The sequence below is a fragment of the Channa argus genome, chromosome 19 (assembly GCF_033026475.1).
Source record: "Channa argus isolate prfri chromosome 19, Channa argus male v1.0, whole genome shotgun sequence".
In the NCBI taxonomy this organism is placed as follows: Eukaryota; Metazoa; Chordata; class Actinopteri; order Anabantiformes; family Channidae; genus Channa; species Channa argus.
In genome coordinates, this window is record NC_090215.1 from 19,938,687 (window position 1) to 19,956,631 (window position 17,945).

The window sequence follows — 17,945 nt, forward strand, 5'->3', positions numbered from 1 at the left end:
AGCGAACTGCACCTCTATTGTTCTTCATTTGCATAAAACTCTCAATGCATCTATTCAGTGGAAAATTACATAAAAGACAATGTCCAAGAAAAAAATTAGCAGAACAGTAAGGAAAGAAATGAAGGGTCAGAAAAGCAGAAGAGAAAGAAGAAAGTTTAAAAGTGATGAAAGAAATAAGAAAAAACAAAAGGCAGCATGTGGATTATTTCCAGTGTTCAGTGTATTTGTACTGTAAGGCAGTATCAGCAGTAGGACCACACAGTACAGGCAGCTCGCTCTTTTGGTCACATGAAGAGAAAATGATGTGCAGCTCAGGTTTCTTCTGACAGCAGTGATATTAAATGTTTCCTTAACCCTGACCTCGACCTGTGTGTGGGCTGCATCTCCTTTGTGTGCTTAGATGTACACGTGTGTGTCCACATAACATGTTCCCTGCTCAACATGCTTGACAAATGTCAAACAGTGTATGTACCAACTGACCTCGTACGACCTTTGTGTGTGTGTGTGTGTGTGTGTGTGTGTGTCATGCTGCAGTGGGGACTGGTGTTTTCTAAACGGACTGGACAGTGTCACATTGGGACTGTGGTTCCAACGGACGCCAGTAAACACACAGAACAGACCAGAGGCAGGTTTTGTTCTAGTGTTGCTGCTTCATTAGCCACTCAAAGCAATAAGTGCTTTTTATAGTGGAAAATGTTAGGATCTGTATTTACCGAAATTAATAGTTGCTGAATGTGGGGCTTAAACTGAGCTTGTGGGTCTTCAGTGCAGCTGTGGCAGCGAAACAAAATGCTCCTAACATTCTACTCGTCATTAGAGCAAACATGCAGCAGCTAGATGTTCTCACAGTCCCACAACATAAACAATATTTTTCCTCACTATATAACAAAATTTCATACAACTTAAGTTCCTTGTTTGCCACCATTATAATCCACTTCTAAGTTGCTGGGGCCAAGCAGTAGTTGAAGGACTCCAACAAACCACTTCTCCTCTGATGAACACGATCAAACATCTGCCCAAACCCAAAGTGCATAAACACATTTTTTTTTAAAAGCGACTCCAAAAGAACAGACCCAGAGAACTCAGTAAATCCACGAAGACATCTACTTCAACAACCACAGAAATTATTTCTTTTAGTCTTTCACAACACATATCTGTCATGACTTTGTTCGAGGAACATTTCCACCTTGAGCTCTGCCTCCAAGGCTTCGGATCCTCACAAGCCTTAACAAGTGAACGTGAAGTTTAAAGTGAGCATTTGCTCAGAGTTGTAGGTTTGAGAAACAAAGACAACTAAATCCATCACAGTGTGAGCAGTGTGTCAAAAATAGACAGTTTCCTTCTCTACTTTGGATTCTGTTAATTACACAACATATGCACTTTAGTTCTAAATATACACACACACACCTTTATATCCATTATTAAATGTAGAATATTAACATCGATGCCTGACAACAATAACTTCCATGTTCTTTAAACACTACAAAAACTGACGCCTGTATATTCATCATAACCAGAGGACAAACCCAGCATCAGAGGGGGGCCCCAGAGGCCCAGGCCCACCCATTCAGAAATTTGGCCCGTTACCAAAAAATATGCATCAATATTAATACAAGGATCATTTCTTTAGTTGGTTGAACTTATCACTATCTGTGCTGCTGTTAATGCAGTTGTTGGTTTTGCTTACATTTTCATGCTTAATTCATGGTCTTTCTCGCTCCCCCAAACCCACATGACCACCATGCAGCACATATCAAAATACTCAGACAGGCAAAGCAAATTAGAATGTCAGGAAATGGCTGGAGTGCACATACTGTCAGAGGCTACAGGTCTAAAGAAATGCCACTAAAACTTTCATAAAGGCCGTCAGGCTATTAACCCTGCTGTCAGGCTTGCAGGAAGAACAGATTGGATGTAATCCTCACCCTCATCATTGACGAAGTCCTTCATAGAAGCCCAGGTCTTGTTGTTGCAGTAGAAAGAGGTGTTGGTGGGCAGGCTGTCATTGATGCAGTGAGCTGTGCTGCGGACGCACTTCTGCCGCAGGTTTCCCATGAAAAGCTGCAGGCCAATGAGGGCAAAGACACTCAGGCAGAAGACGGTGAGGATCATCACATCCGCCAGCTTCTTGACAGACTGGATTAGAGCACCAACGATGGTCTTGAGGCCTGAGGGACCACCGGGGGGACAGGGACGCAGATGAGATACATTTTCAGATGAACATCATTTCCACTTTCAGCCCTCAACACCAATAAATAAATGTAACTATTAACAATCTCCAAAATTCTAATTTAAACCACAAATGCAATAATTTGTGACAATTTAAAATAAAACACAGATGTTGATCTTACAACAAATAAGCTAATTAATAAGCATATCAGTTGTCATAGAGATGGCTGCCATGTGAACTGACCTCCCATGTTTGCAGACTCTTCCCAAAATGCCTCCAATTACAATCCAAGTATCTAATTCGTTAAGCAGTAACAGAGGGAAACCTAAGGCAGCCATCTTTATCACAAAACAGCCATTTAAAAATAAAAAAATGTTGCTGTCAGATGAAGATTTTACAGATGTTCAACTCATGTTAAATTACGTTGGTTAGAAAGGCGAGATTTTCATCTGACAGCAGCTTTAAGGTTTTTTTTGTGTAGTATTGCCACTGTGGAAAAAACTTACTGTTAACATCACCAACTAAATCAACTACAACAGGCAACAAACCCCCAGAAACACTCATAACACACACACACACACACACACACACACGAAGACATGGTAAGAACAGCAGGATCAAAACACAGTCACAGCACAAAGGGTGCAGCCAACTGCCCTCAGCCAAATCAAAGAAAACATCCTTTTACACTTTAGTACCTGAGCACTTTTCTTAGTTTAGTGATTCTTTAGAGATTAATTAATCAATTTTATGTTAATTATTGAATGACTAGTGCGATTAGATTTCCTTATGGCTGCAGCTCTAACATGCTTTCAACATTTAACTACTACTGTGTTACTGTTATAACATGTATAAGACCTTGTTATAACACGACACCGGCAAAGACTAGGTTTCAGTCACAGTCGATGATGCCGCCTGGCGCTGCATGCCGACATGCAGAGTGACGACATACAGAGGTTAGCTAGCGTAAGGAATTCGGGGTGAAGACTAAACAGCTGAACCCAGCTACTTGCAGGGCTGGTTTCCACTTGGCAGATTACTCAGATTCTCTACGTCTACATTGGTGAGTGCTCGATCATATTTGGTGCAAAACAATTGAACAATTGGTCCCAATTTCTGTTTCCAGACTACAAGAATTTTGCTCATAGTTTGCTCATAGCTCATAGAGTTGTGGCTTTATCATCAAACACTATGAAGGAAAAAATTAACTCTCACTTTGTTTGGGCAGAAAACTACTTGAAGTACTAACACTTGTACTATGGGAACTGAACCAATCACACAGATTGGTATTAAATAATAAATCCTAAGCTTTTCAATTTTTTAAACAATAGTGACATATATTTTTAGTCTGGTTTATAGGTGCTTTCACTGGCAATATTTCCAAAATAATTCTCTATGGGAAAAACTCTTTTTGGACCTGTGCACCTCACTAGATCAACCCGAAGTTGCAGAACTGCAGTTTGGCCTCTACACCAAAAATGCTTCGCTGCCTACTGCTACGTCTGAGGTTCAAAGCAAAAACACAGACAATATGCATTCTATCAGAAAATCCAACATTAAAATGAATAAATTCTGGCAAAACACTTACTTTTATGGGCCCGTTGAGCTGAAGGCTGAATCTAAATGGGTTTAATAAGGTTCTACAAAACATCCTAATTTGACTGGGTTCAAGTTTGGATCATGTTTCAAAAATATTTTATCAATGTTTATGTTTCCAGAAGTTGTACAATCTTTGTCAGTAAATTCTGGAAAGACAGCAGTTAACACGGGGCCATATGTTCATTTACAGCTAATTAACACAAATTCATCTATTGCATATTTGTGAATTGTGGTTCAATTTGTAAGCGAATATGAAAAGCAAGTTTTTCCATTAAGCACTTGAAACATCTTTAACTCCTCTCTCAGAGTTCGATAGACTGTTTTGTGTAAAGTCATTGCTGTTCGCTAAACCTCTGATGTCCACTCACATCCAGTTTTCAGGAAGACCTCAGTACACCTGCATACTGCCTACAGCATGTGTGTGGTTTCACATCCTGCAGGTAGTAGATGCAGGCTGCCATTAGATTACACCAGTCACTCATTTAGAGCTTCCAGCAGGCTCAGGCCAGGGGGGGGACTGTGTTTGATCTTCACTCCCCCGCGTTCGCCTCCTCACCTGGGATGACTGAGATGGTTTTGAGCGCTCGTAGCACCCTGAACGTCCTTAAGGCTGACACATTACCCAGGTCCACAAACTCAGTCACATATCTGCAACAAGCCGGGAGACAGAAGCACAAAAACAGACAAACATAGAGGGGTATGACCATGCTGAACCACAGCGAGCCCACAGAGAGGGAGAGAGACAGAGGAGGACAGAGAGAGAGAGAGACAGCAACAGTGGACCTGCCAGAGACACTGTCAAGAAGGAAAAGTCAAGGAGGTCAAAGCTGTTCACACGGACAGGTATTGGAGACAAACTCTGATTTTTGATTAATTTCTCATCGACTTCTTAACAGCAATTTATATTTTTTCCTTTAATGTCTAAGACGTGTCTCCTCATTGATTTCTTACAAGATTTAAATAAAGCTAACGTTAATGCCCTGTAACATAGCATTAGTTGGTCAGTTGGCATAAAGTCAACGATAAAATTATAAAGCGACACACTTTAAGAGATGGGAACCGCTACAAGCAAGTTGAAGTATTAAGACAGTAAGAATTTATATATTTTTTTTTATATGTTAGAATTTATATGTTGGAATTTTATAGCGACGCCTAAACTGAGCTAGTTCCAGTTGATGCTAACACGAGCTAGTCAGCTGTTGAATGTTGGTAGATTGCTGACCGTTGAATTTGGTTTTCAGTTGCATAATAACCAATTTCCAGGTTTCCTTTGACCTTTTGAATCACTAAAACAAAAGGTCAAATGAAAACATGGACGCTGCAACAAGGTATGTATTTAGCATTTTTACCTGTGCGAAAACAGCTACATGCTATTTAGCCTAATTTACCTTTACAAGCTTTAGTTTGTGACTTTTCTCTGGCTTGAATTGACAGTTTAAGTGAATTTAAGGAGCTTTTAGCTTTTCATACTTGCTATCGGAAAAATGCAAGTCACTGCGGCAACATCTGTTTTTCATCTTCAAGTACATTTAGACATTTTTAGATGATGATGGCTACTGACTTGTAAGTCGCTTTGGATAAAAGCGTCTGCTAAATGACTAAATGTAAATGTAATGACATGTTGGAGCTAACAATGCAAATGAATGCAAATTCATAAATGAACTATAAAATCCCAAATCCCACCCACTAAAGTGTCATCACCACTGATTTTAGATCAAGCATCTCCAGTTAACAACCACATGTTCAGCTTAGACACGTCTGACTTTTCCTTCTCCTCTTCAATGCAGATCAGGTGAGGACACCTGTGGCCCCTGACTGGGCTAAGAGTGGGAGGTGGGCAGGGGCTAGTGCTGGAAAACACGGCAGACACGGGACAAACAATAGAGAGGATGTTCAGGACACATTATGAGGACAGGTTGTTGGGGGTTTTTTCGGTCCCTTGTCACACCTTGGTGGTGGTGAGGCCTTACCTGGGATGACTGAGATAGTTTTCAGAGCTCTCAGCACTCTAAAGGTTCTCAGCGCCTGCAGGTTCCCTACTTTGATAAACTCTGTTAACAGCCTGTAGTGGGGGCAGTGTGGTGGTTGTCAACATACAACACAAGAAGACAAACACAGCAAAGATTGAAAATTCTGTGGCAACTTGAAACGATTTTTTACAGAGCCATCATTGCACCAAGTCCCTACAAAACTGTACTGTTTTGACAGGAAGCTCTCAGGCTATTTGAAGGTGCTATTAGCTGCTATAATAAAATGTTACAGATCTGAAACAAAAGTTGAAGATACGAGCAAAAATGCAAAGGCAACTTTTTAGTTAGAGCAGCGGCTCCAGACTGGAACCCAAAAAAACGGCCTATTGTTTTTCGATTATCTTAGCATTGTTAAATTTCAAACTTGCTACTCATTTAAGTCACAGTTCTTTAAAAAAAAACGAAAACTTGTAATGATATTTTTATAACTGGGAAATAATGCATGTTAATTTAAATTTCATCTTGGCAAAAAATACTCCAAACGAGTCCAAATAATGTTCAGGCGCCTTTGTTTCTGTCCTTGAAATGAAACAAACTATTAATCCAGGACAGTAGCTTCAGCTGTGAACATCTCCCCTTTAGATTGAATCAGACAAGGCTGCGAGAGCCTCAAAGGCGCCAGGCAATGACGGCCATCGTGGGCCCCCCGTTAGATTGAGACACTTGATCCTGCTAACGGCCGTCCATTATGGCTCATATTTCAGTGGTGTTGACTGGCAGGCTGATTGAATTACAGTGGAGGCAGCGGGGAATGGCCGTCTGAACAGGCCATTTAGATGCAGGAAGAGATGACCACTAGATACCATAGACCTGACCAGAGACACTTCACGTGTTAAGTGTGAAATGTGATGGATGTTCAGCAGCATCTGGACTGTTCCCATTCTACACCAGCATGTTTGAAGAAGTGAACCCTGTTGATGGTTTGGTCTCTTTCTCAGAGGACTGACAGGTTATTGTTGGTACCTGGTTTTAAATATTTGTGATAACTGCTGTGTTTAATTGTAAACAAACCAATGTGTTGAGTTGTAAGAGTGCGGCTTTCCACATCACCAGTGCGTGATTGAAATATGAATACTGGCAAATCTTTACTTTTCTATATAAGATGTACTCTTGCACTATCTGGTCCCTACGGAAATTTCCGATGTCACAATCCCAAAAATTATTTCAACCGTTCTTGTTAATAATATGCCACCTCACAAATTAAATCATCACAAAAAAATTGCACCATGACATTTTTTTTTTTACCAAATACCCCACACAGTAAGATTTCAAATAAAAAGTCCAATAAGTGTCTATAGTATGATGAAAACTATTCAAAAGGGGACAAAAAAGACCAAAAATTGCAACAAGAATGAAAAAAAAAAAAAAAGATGGAAATTATTCAAAAGAGTAATAATGAAAGAAGTGTACACAAATTTATGAAAACAAACAAACATAAAGTGGCCATGATATATATGATATATGACCATGATATGAGTGATATAAAAAAAATACTTGGATAAAAATAATCCAGACACAAAAACAACCAGAAATTTGCCCCAAAAAATATGAAAAACTTTTGTGAATATTAAAATATTAAGACCCATGTCACACCACTTTTTAGCTCTCTACACTGGCTTCCTGTTGCTGCTCGCATCAGGTTCAAAGCTCTGTCTCTTGCTTACAGGGTGGTTAACTCGACAGCTCCCGCTTACCTCAACTCACTCATTCAAGTCTACAGTCCTTCTCGCCCGCTGCGGTCTGCCAACGAACGACGGGTCCCAGCACCGCACAGAAGATACCAAGCAAAACTGTTCAGCGCAATGATCCCACGATGGTGGAACAAGCTACCAAACGCTGCACACTCAGCTGATTCTCTCCCAATATTCAAAAAACTGCTGAAAACTGAATTTTTCCGCATCTTCCTATGCACTTAAATATTTAATTAAAAAAAAAAAAAAAAAAAAAACCTTTCTGCTCTCTTGCACTTGTATCTCGTGATCTGTGAACACTTTTCAGGACTTTGCTTTGATGTTTTCTCCTTGACTTAGATTTTTGCTGCCTTGTACCTCACTTGTAAGTCGCTTTGGATAAAAGCGTCTGTTAAATGACTAAATGTAAATGTAAATGTAAAATGAATGATTACAAAGACATGAAGAAAATGAACTAAAAGAGATGGGTGGGAATAAATCAAACAGATCAAAATAATCATTAAACTAAAACTTTGAATCATACAGTATTTTTGTCACAGGAACGATAATCAACTTCACCCAATATCTTCAAGATGAGCTTGTTTTTCTTGAGTTTAAATAATTTGAAAATGTCCTTCTTTGCTCCTACTGGCACAATATTAGATTCTTATTATGTCTCCAAAATGCAGTGGTGGAAAATGAACGGTAGGATTAGGATCTTATTTATGTACAGTAATAATGCTGCTGTTTTTAATGAACATTTTATCACAGTAAAAAGACAGATTGTTGCTCCTCTATCGCTGGGAAAACATCAGAGCTGGTGTGGTTAAGGTTTGGTGCTGGTAGTATTAACATGTCATTACACCAGCAGTACCAGTACACCAGTGTGTGTGTGTGTGTGTTACAGAGGGGAGGACATCAGACTCTGTTACCATGGGAATCTTGAGTTGGTGGGAGGGAATCAATCAGATATTGTGTGTGTGTTTACAAACTATCACTGTGGTTTTAATAAAGCCGCAGAGGGCTGATGTGTTAGGGGCAGACTGTGTGTACAGTACAGTGCATTGTGTGTACACATACACACACACAGTGGCAGGTTCTCGTGTGTGTGTGCAACCACATATTCACTTAAAGTGTTTGCCATCATGTGTGTTCTCGTATTTGTTACATAGTTAGGAAAAACCTTTTTTGGTGGCACTAACAGAGTTAGGACCTTTGGGTGAAGGGAAGACATTGCTGCTCCTAACAAGTTTGAAGCCTTGTTTAAGGGTTAAGACTTAGTTTTAGAATTACACGTAGGCTTAGAATGTGGGTTAAAGCTAGGATTAGGATTAGGGAATGCACTGAAGTCTAACAAGAATAGAAATATGAACCTGTGTGTGGGGAGGTGACTTGTGTCCCTGTCATGCTAAAGATCCATCTGACCGCAGGACGCCCCTGCTTTCAAGGACACAGTCCTACTGGCGTGGCCTGTGTGTGTGTGTGTGTGTGTGTGTGTGTGTGTGTGTGTGTGTGTGTGTGGCCAAATGAGAGATCAAGACTTTGTTACTGAAAGAACAAGCGATAGAGAGACTTCACGTATTTTAAAAAGTGTTTTGGAAAGACTTTGTGTGATCATCTACTTACTAAAGACAAGCTGTGGATTAGTTTCCAGTCAAGGTGGTAACACAACCGCCGTAAGAGCTGAACCCCAGGATTTAGCCCGTTCAAAGAAAGCGAGCAGTACGGCAGCATAATTTAAGCCTTTGACAAACATGCGTTAATCTTTTCTTGATTTTTCTTCTACTTACTTAACCTTTGCTCAACTAACCACATCAGTAAAATACCTCCTCACACTTAAACGTCCATTTGTTTAAGTAACAAGTCGTTTTGTGCATCAGGTTTTTTTTTTTAGTTTAAACCTTAGCTTTAGATTTTTCCTTCACCACTGATCGTTGTCCAAGTTAAATATTGAAAAGCATAATTAAATGCATTCAGAAATGAGTGGCGTTTATTTCGAATGCCTAAAACCTAAAGCCAACATCAGTTGACTTGGGAATTTGGGTTTTACATTCATTGAAGGAAAGAAACCGACTGCAGACAGAATGTGAAGCTCTGCTCATCACCAATTTTAAGTGTTAAGTGTTTTAATGGTGAATTTGTCCTTTAAGTGAAGCCATTGTTCCCCTGGGGGTGTGGGGGACTTGGCAGCAGGTCATCCCCGTTGCTTTATGTTACTCCGCCGAAATCGCTTCACGCCATCTGAGGGCACCTTCATCACAATGTTTCAATTTACTGATCAGCGGCGGTGAAGGGGACCCCGCTTCTTTACACCATGCTGTAACCTCAAATACGAGCCTCTGGGTCAATTATTGATTCGTTTGGTTCATTCTGCTCATTTATCTTACCGGCGGTGTCCCTCGCCACGCGCCCCCTGCTGCCCAGCTCTCTGATTGATTGCCGCGTGATCACTAACCAACCCAAACCTTAGTGATTTTCCATCAGTCAGTCCATTACCTAAGTGGACAGGTCGTGCTCTTTTTCCTTGTGAAACAAAAAGACAGGCTGTCGCTGGTGGCGTCGCTGTCACTAATGGTGCTGTGAGGGGGAAAAAGGCTCAGAGCTGCAGTTTGTGTCTTTCCTCTGGCTTGAATTGACAGTTTAAGTGAATTTAGGGAGCCGCTTGCCATCGCTGACAAATAGTGCCCCTTTTATTTTTCTACAAAAACACTGACTAGAGTTATTCCCATGTTTGTTTGTGTTTTCTCTGTTCACTGTATCAAATTGCTGTAATTTCTACTGTACACTTCTACAATAACTCGTTGTTCTGTCATTTCACAAAGTTTAACTATGTTGCAATGCATCATGGGTAAAAAACTATTACAGTTGCTAACAGCATTTATCCGCAATAACAAATTGTACAATTACAGGTAAGTCGTGTCTTGACTGTAGACGATGCACGTTACAGCTGAATACTGTTGATTATGGCGGTTGAATGTGAGCAGAGGACAAGAGCATTTGATGACTGAGGCAGAGGAGCAACCGTCATTTCTTTGGTTGAGAGAACAAAACTGTCTTAATTGTAAGAGCGACTGCAAGTTCCCCAGTTTAACTAAGCTGTTCTGGCCCCAGCAACACTGCAGAGTGAAGCTGCAGGTCGGTCACTAACAAGGCAAAGACAGGAAACAAGTAATACTACCTAGTTTAGACCTTATTATGTGTATCTTTGTAATATTGTACTAATTCTTTGCGGTTTTTAATGCAAATTAGTATGTTATCATTCTAGTGTTATTAGCTACTGTCTAAAACTCAAACTAGCTACAGTTGACAGAAGTGACATTTTTTTATTAGACAGTGAGGAGCGGGTCACCGTCTGCACCGTGGGAGCAGGAGAAGCCTCCAGCAGCTACAGTCTGACCTGCAGACACCAGCCACAGATCAGATTCCACCACCTTTCCTCCACCGCTACGTATGTGCTGGGCTCCACGAACCGGTGAGCGCAAACTAAGTAGCTTTGAGCAGGTGAAGCAGCCATTAGCACCCAGGTTATGACTGTATGTCTGCAATGATTTTTAGTCCAACAGTGACTCCACAGCTGTGTCCACACAGCACGTTACAGTGCAGCTTTATTTTATTTAAAACAGAGATGTTTCATATCTCAGAGAAAACACTGGAGACAGGAAACAAGTCGTATTGACTCATTAAAGAAACATCTAAATCTAAATCCAACACTAAAAGTGAACCAAATATGTGACCGATATTTGAAAATGGAGATGAACAGTAAAACTTTGCTCATTCAGGGAGTCAAAATATCTTTACTGTAATTGAGTGGAAAACAGGTAAATTAGCGGTCAGTCACCCAAATGCCCAAAGATTATGACCTGAATTGGCCTTAAATGGACTTGCTCCAACATTTGTATATGTGTGGGGGTGTTGCTCGGGATATTAGGGAGATATTAAGTAATTCTGTGCGTATTACCAACTTCTCCACATCAACAACAACAACGGGAGCAGCAGCAAACTAGGCCAACTGCTGAAGGACATTTAAACCTTGACATTTTTAGTAATGAGAACTAAAAACGGTGTGTTGGTGCCATTGTTGGATGCTGCTGTTTTCCTTCCAAGCTGAGGCTGGTGGAGAAATATCCAACCAGAGTTTAGGTTGTTAAAACATCACTACGGGTTAATCTTGTAATTCTTTTTACAGACTTTTTTGCCAGATAATTACTGTAAATTCTTACAGTGTTTGGTTGTTTTTGTGATTTGCTTTTCCCCATTTCAATGAACACCTGTGTTAAGATATTCAGGTCTCCTCTGTTTGTTTAATACCTTCAAAATGAACATAATTTTTATGGATATATCATATTTACATGTTTTGCCCACCTGGGCATTAAACAATTACTGGAAGTTAAAACATAAACATATGTATATGTTTTTAGGCATCATCTTCAAGCCAGTTTTACTTGAAATTCCTATGGGCTTTTTTCCAGATGATACACTTGTATCATCCTTCCCTCTCTGCCGGCTGCTCGTGTGGCTGGCGTGGCTTTCTGCTTTGGAAGCCAACTGCACCCCACTAAGTTGGACCTCATCTTATATAAGTGGCCTCTACCCTCCTGCTCTTCCTTTCCTAATAGACCCCCATCAGCTTCTTTGTGTGTGTGTGTGTGTGTGTGTGTGTGTGTGACTGATATACACGTTTAACAAGATTATTTTCAGTTTACAATAGATTTAATTCAATCAGCATACGTGTATGATTCCCTGTCCTCGTCGCTGGCTTTAAGGCGGGTTGTGACAGAATTGGGGGATGGTCCAGGGACCCAAACCAGTTATTAGTTATATTGCATTATAGATGCTAGAAACAGAGTTACAAGCCAAAAACTATATATAGTACATCAGGTCACTTTAAAGAGTATAGAATTATGAATACTCACATTAGATCTTTGTGGTTTATGTCTAATTAAGCCACTTTTTAACATCCACGTGTGTCCACATAATGAACAGTTAATATTTCAGTGCCACTCATGATTTAAAAAAACAACAACACTGATTTTGTGAGTCTGTCGATAATAAACCCCTGACAGTTTTAAAACATTCTGTCAAATCCGGTGTCTAATCAAGTGGTGACCTTGGTTTGGAGAGAAATCCACTGATTGCTCAGAAAAACATCAAAAACAAAAACAAATTGGGAAAGATGGCTTATTTCTCATCAGTGACAATAGCTGACAGCTCCTGGGGAGGGTCGGACCACCAGTTGTCCCATGGTCCCGACCCCCAACACAGGACAACTTGCAAGTGTGTTCCGATTTTATCCACGGAGAGCAGAGGTCAGTGAGTCTCTAAAGACACTGCCGGGGGTTCAAATCCTCCTGATACTGTGGCACACATCTCACTGCTGTTCAAGGAAATAATGCAGTTTTTTCCGTTTTATCCTTCAGTTAAGGGATTACGTCAATGCCTCGATTTGAAATTCAATTTGTGCTAAAGGTTCAAAATAATAGAGACACTTGTGTTTTATAGAATGGTCACTGAGGAGAGGAAGCCAGCTAATAAATAAAGCCAATATACTTTTATTGATTTCCTGTTATTAAATTGTAACTGATCACAGAGGAGTTCACAGTGGTGAAGGAATCCCTCATTTCAGATGCTTTAGTGAATCCTGCATTTAGACTAAAGGCCTGCATTTAAAATCTTAAGTCAATTCTAGAAGCATAATAAGGAAAGTGTACTTACAGTATTAAAGTAAATGTAGGCTTTCAGAAGATGGTCCATGTGTCCGTCATAAAGTTTAGAAAAGGTTTGCAAGGAATCTTATTTTTATTAAAGAAAATGAAATTAAAGAAATCTTATGTTTTTGTGTTGGATGGAAGAGAGGGTTTAGGTTTTCCTTAGTGTCCGTAGTCAGGGAGCATTGAAGAGTGGGTACAAAGCAGGTTCGCATGATGTCGCACGCTTTGCTTTTCATTGTGCTACTACAACCAGTTAGTTTTTGTAACTGGATGAACTGTAATGGTGTGTCTGAAATCACTGGAGGTTTTAGGGCTAGAAAAAGGTGTTGGATGTCATTTTTGGGCCTCGTACCCTCTTTTGGGCCCAGCGATGGGGCAAAACATCATTTAACACTAGTTACAAAGCCGAGTTTCTCCTCACTTTGCAAATGTGTCTGAGTTTAACTAATATACTCCTGCTTAGCTGTGAATGTCAAACTTTGCATTTCCAAGTTTAAGTACCTCGACTACAGAGACGGGCTAGTATTAGTCTTTATGTTTAATTCCACAGCCCTCATCCTGTCACATAACTTAACCTTCTGCTGATTCATTCCAGTCATTTCTACTTGGCAGTTTTTTTCCCCTGATGAGACGTTTTGCATTAAAAGCTTTCCAAGTTACACTTTCCATGTGGGTTTTTAGTTTTGGACTTTCTTAGCTATGATAATGGAGGTACCCATTTATAGTAACATCCCGAGAGTGCGGAGGGTCATCATTAGGGAAGTCGGGGGGAGGGGGGGTCCATTTTGAATCGGGGTCCTAACTGGTTGCTACCTAAAATCTTTCCTTTACACTTCCTGTTTATTTTCATCATCAGAAAAGACAACTGAGGCAGAAACTCAGGAGTGCGGTTTCTTGCTTGCTGATAAATAAACTTCCGAAAACTTTCTGGCTAAAACTTAGAGGCTAAAAATATATACACAGCATATTAGAATTGCAGTGAGAGGGACTGAGCATGTGTGTGTTTCACTCACGCCATGACAATGACACTGAAGTCGAGCCAGTTCCAGGGGTCCCTCAGGAACGTGAAGGGTCCCACACAGAAGCCCCTCGCCAGGATCTTTATGAGAGACTCGAACGTATATATACCTGTGAAGGTATACCTGAGAGATGGGAGGATCAAAAAATGAGCAAATGACAAATGAAGGAATGGATGTTAAAGGAAAGAGGTGCAAAGAGAAAGTGGACAATGGTGGAAATGAGTGAAGAGAAGTGAGGAGATGTGAGGGAAAAGGAAAAAGATGGAGCAGAAAAAAGAAGAATTAAAGATGGACAAAGGTGAAAAGTAGCCAGCATTAGGAGGATACACATGGAGAGGAAGCAGGGAGGGAACATTGGAGAGTAAGGAGAAGAGACAGGTGATAAAAGAGGTGAAGATGTGGAAAAGAGCAAAGAGGGAAATGTTGAAGGAAAACAAAAAGGCCATGGATGGAAAAGAAGCAGAAGAGAGGGGCAGGATGAATATTCATAAAATGCACAAAGCCTCAGCCAAACATCCTTCACTTATTTATTTTGTCCCCAGAAACAAGTTTGACCCGACAGGAGTCAACTCAACCGTACAAAGACAGACAGACAGGAGGGAGCGAGTCAGTCACGTCAGCTGTGACCCAGCAGCAGCAGAGGCCGACGCAGCTGAGAGGTGGAAAACTTACATTTTACCGATGAGCACTCGTGGGAAAAACATAGTTTAGACTGAAGTTTGGAAAGTGTTTAGAGGGAAGTTTGTGAAATTTCCACCCCAACACCAAAACAATGCAAGTGAAAGGAATCACTGCATAGTCTGTGATCAGAATCGGGTCTGATAAATAGGGTCACAACAGCTGCTGTCCTTCGTGTTCTGACAACTAAATTTGATCTCTAAAACAGAGGAAATGCAAGAAATGCCGTCCTGTTTCTAAACAAAGAGGCTTCCACACCAAATATAATCACAACTGTGGTAAAACTGGTTAATTCCAGTTGTGTATTTGCTCTAAATGTCATCAGCCATGTGATTTACAAGCTTCTTTAACAGTCACTTCCTGCTCAGCTAGACTCTAATTGTAAATATATGGGAAAGAAAATTACAAGTTGATTACAGTTTTGTACGTCCTCCAGAGTTGACAACGTTCCGGTTCATAATAGCTCTAGCCAGGTTAGCATTATACAGTATTTTGGGCCGGAGCAAAACGTCCAGAGAGAGACATTAGACTGTATTGTGTGTATGATTGTATTCATGAGACACAAGTGGAACAGACAACAGCATTCACTCCCCCAGTGAGCAGAGGTGTTTCACTTTAAGGAATTCAGAAATTTCAACTTCCCACTTTAATTAGAAAACACCAATGTTCCCAGCATTTTTCAGCCTAGTATAACATCGCATTTATGTACTAAAGCTATTAAACATTTAATGATTAAACTTAGAAAAACAGTGACTTCAGACACGTTTCTCTCATCAACCAAAGCACTTTTGTTGCCTTGTCTAAACCCAACCACACATGGGACTCAACACCACCAGCTCCTTTTCGCTTTCAATTAACAATATACCTTTGAAAAACGCCATAGTGCTGGAAGTGTGTGAAAATAATTTATCTCTCAGGAAGCAGTGGACAGACACAAACAGAAAAGCTGTACTTACTCCAGGTATTTTGCCCAGTACGCTGGCTCGGACATGGCCATGAAGCAACAGTTGGTCAGGATGGTGCACATGATGAACAAACTGAATAATGTGAGCAGGTTAAGGAACAACAAGGTTTCACATCATGATTATATATCACATACAGTCAAAGATAAAACAGACGTAAGGTGTAAGGTGGCGTAAACCCATAATCCACTACTGCAGACCCCACACACACACACACACACGTCCTGCCATAGATACAATCCTTGTTCAATGTTTTGCAGCTGGTTAACTGATGAACCGAGATGGTAACAAACTCCAATGAATCCCTCAAGTCTTTTGCTGTTACTCCAGGGGTCTGTTGTGTCTCAGGAGTGATCGTGGCTGCCGGCCCACAGCATGCTGACACTGTTTGAGTGTTAAACTCCATTGAAAAAGGCCAACTGGGCAAAGACGGGGGAAGCCCCTTATTTAGTCTTCAAGAGTCTGTGTGGTTTGTTTTTGTAAGTTTAGAAGTCTTTTGTGTCATTTCGTGTGTGTTTTGGGGTCATTTTTTTGTGCATATTTGGGGAATTTGTGTTTGTTCTGGTCTTTCGTGCTCCTTGTGAGCAGATAAATGTTCCTGTTTGAACGTCTTTCTGGTCACTGTGTGCCTTTAAACTGAGCTCTTTAAAATTCTCCCTCTGGCTCATGGGCCACATGACCTCTTAAGGCCCCGGGGCCTGTGCTCAGTGGCCTTGTTCAGTGATCCATCCATGACCATAACTTTGCGTGTATCTGTCCAATTACATTTTAACTCCCACACTTTGGGCTTTTATGTCATTTTGTTATATCTTACTTTCATCTTTGTTATAGTCAAAGAAAAAAGCAGCCAAATACAGTTTAGGCTGCACAAAGAATATTAAATGTTGGCAGTTTGACTTTTGATAACCTCAAATCTGCTAATAATCTTTATACCTTGTTAGCAATTGGGTGGAGTTTAGCACAGAGGACAATAAATGCCAGAAAGAGAATTAGTAAGTCAATTTAGTGCACTTTTCTGTAATTTAGTCACCGTGGATAAGAGCAGAAACTCAAAGGGAAAATGGAAATGTGCTCAGCGTTACGCTGGCGATCGAGGACCTGAAGCTTGTGTGACTTGTTCCCCTCATTGTGGGGAATGTCAGCTAAACACCTAAAGTGTAAAAACATTTCTCCTGGCCACTGTGCGTGCATGACTGCACGCCAAACTGATTTTACCTGTGCTTCATTAAAAATGCATTCACTGATTTCCCATTAGGGTTAAATAAAGACAAAGTGAACTGAAAGGCTGTGCCGAGTTAGCATGAGAGTTTCAGCGCTCCCCTCCGATGCCTGCCACACTCAATACAGCAAATTAATATGCCATTAACAGCACCGTCAGGAGAAAGGGCCCGCTCTCGTCTAATCATCACATAATGGGGAGCAGTAACTTTCCAAACTGTCAGGAGGCAGCAGTACATGTTAAATATCACTTTCACCTGCATGTTCAGCGCACTATACATGATGAGGTGGGAGAGACTTCGTGAAACCTCGCTCAGATGTCAATCACAGCTATAAATGAATCATAATTATTGTAATTTGGCAGAGGGAACATACTCCCCGCGTGAAAGTGGCCCAAACACCAGCTGAAAGTTGTTTGAGCGGCGGGGTAATTGTTGATTGAGTGCTGGCTGTAATGATGTTGCAGGAGCACAGTGGCAGGCGGTGATAATACAGTTACCGATTGACAAACAACGTAAATGTCCCCCCGCCGCCGTTGCCGCAGAGCCAGGAGCTAATTACACTGTAATGATAACCCTGCTGTTATGGACCTCCCAGGCCACCATACCGGTAATGTCATTAAACCTCCCACACCCACCACAGGATCTATCTTCTTATCTCTATATTTTCTCTTGCTTCCCTGCTGTCATTCTTTCTGTTCTCTCTCTCTCTATATTAGCTCGTTCAAGGAGCTAAAGACCGGGTCACTACTGCTTTTATCGGTTTTCATCAGCTCAAATCAAACCTTTTTCAAATGTAATGCTCCAATTAGCATCACTGCTCAGTTAGCTGCTCCACAGACTGCTTTTATTTTGAAAGTGGAACAGGAAGGAAATGAAGGACACTTGCTTG

The 17,945-nt window shown here is 40.8% G+C and overlaps 1 protein-coding gene across 1 annotated transcript in view; it reads right to left on the reverse strand.

Annotated features, from left to right (window-relative positions):
- Nucleotides 1-17,945, reverse strand: part of LOC137104706 (sodium channel protein type 5 subunit alpha-like) — a 160,993-nt gene that overhangs the window by 104,111 nt on the left and 38,937 nt on the right. Inside the window, exons 5-8 of the mRNA XM_067486299.1 lie at nt 15,831-15,918; nt 14,191-14,319; nt 4,326-4,417; nt 1,926-2,168 (exon numbers count right to left, since the gene is read on the reverse strand). Coding sequence (XP_067342400.1) covers nt 1,926-2,168; nt 4,326-4,417; nt 14,191-14,319; nt 15,831-15,918 — 552 coding nt within the window. The remainder of the gene's footprint in view (nt 1-1,925; nt 2,169-4,325; nt 4,418-14,190; nt 14,320-15,830; nt 15,919-17,945) is intronic.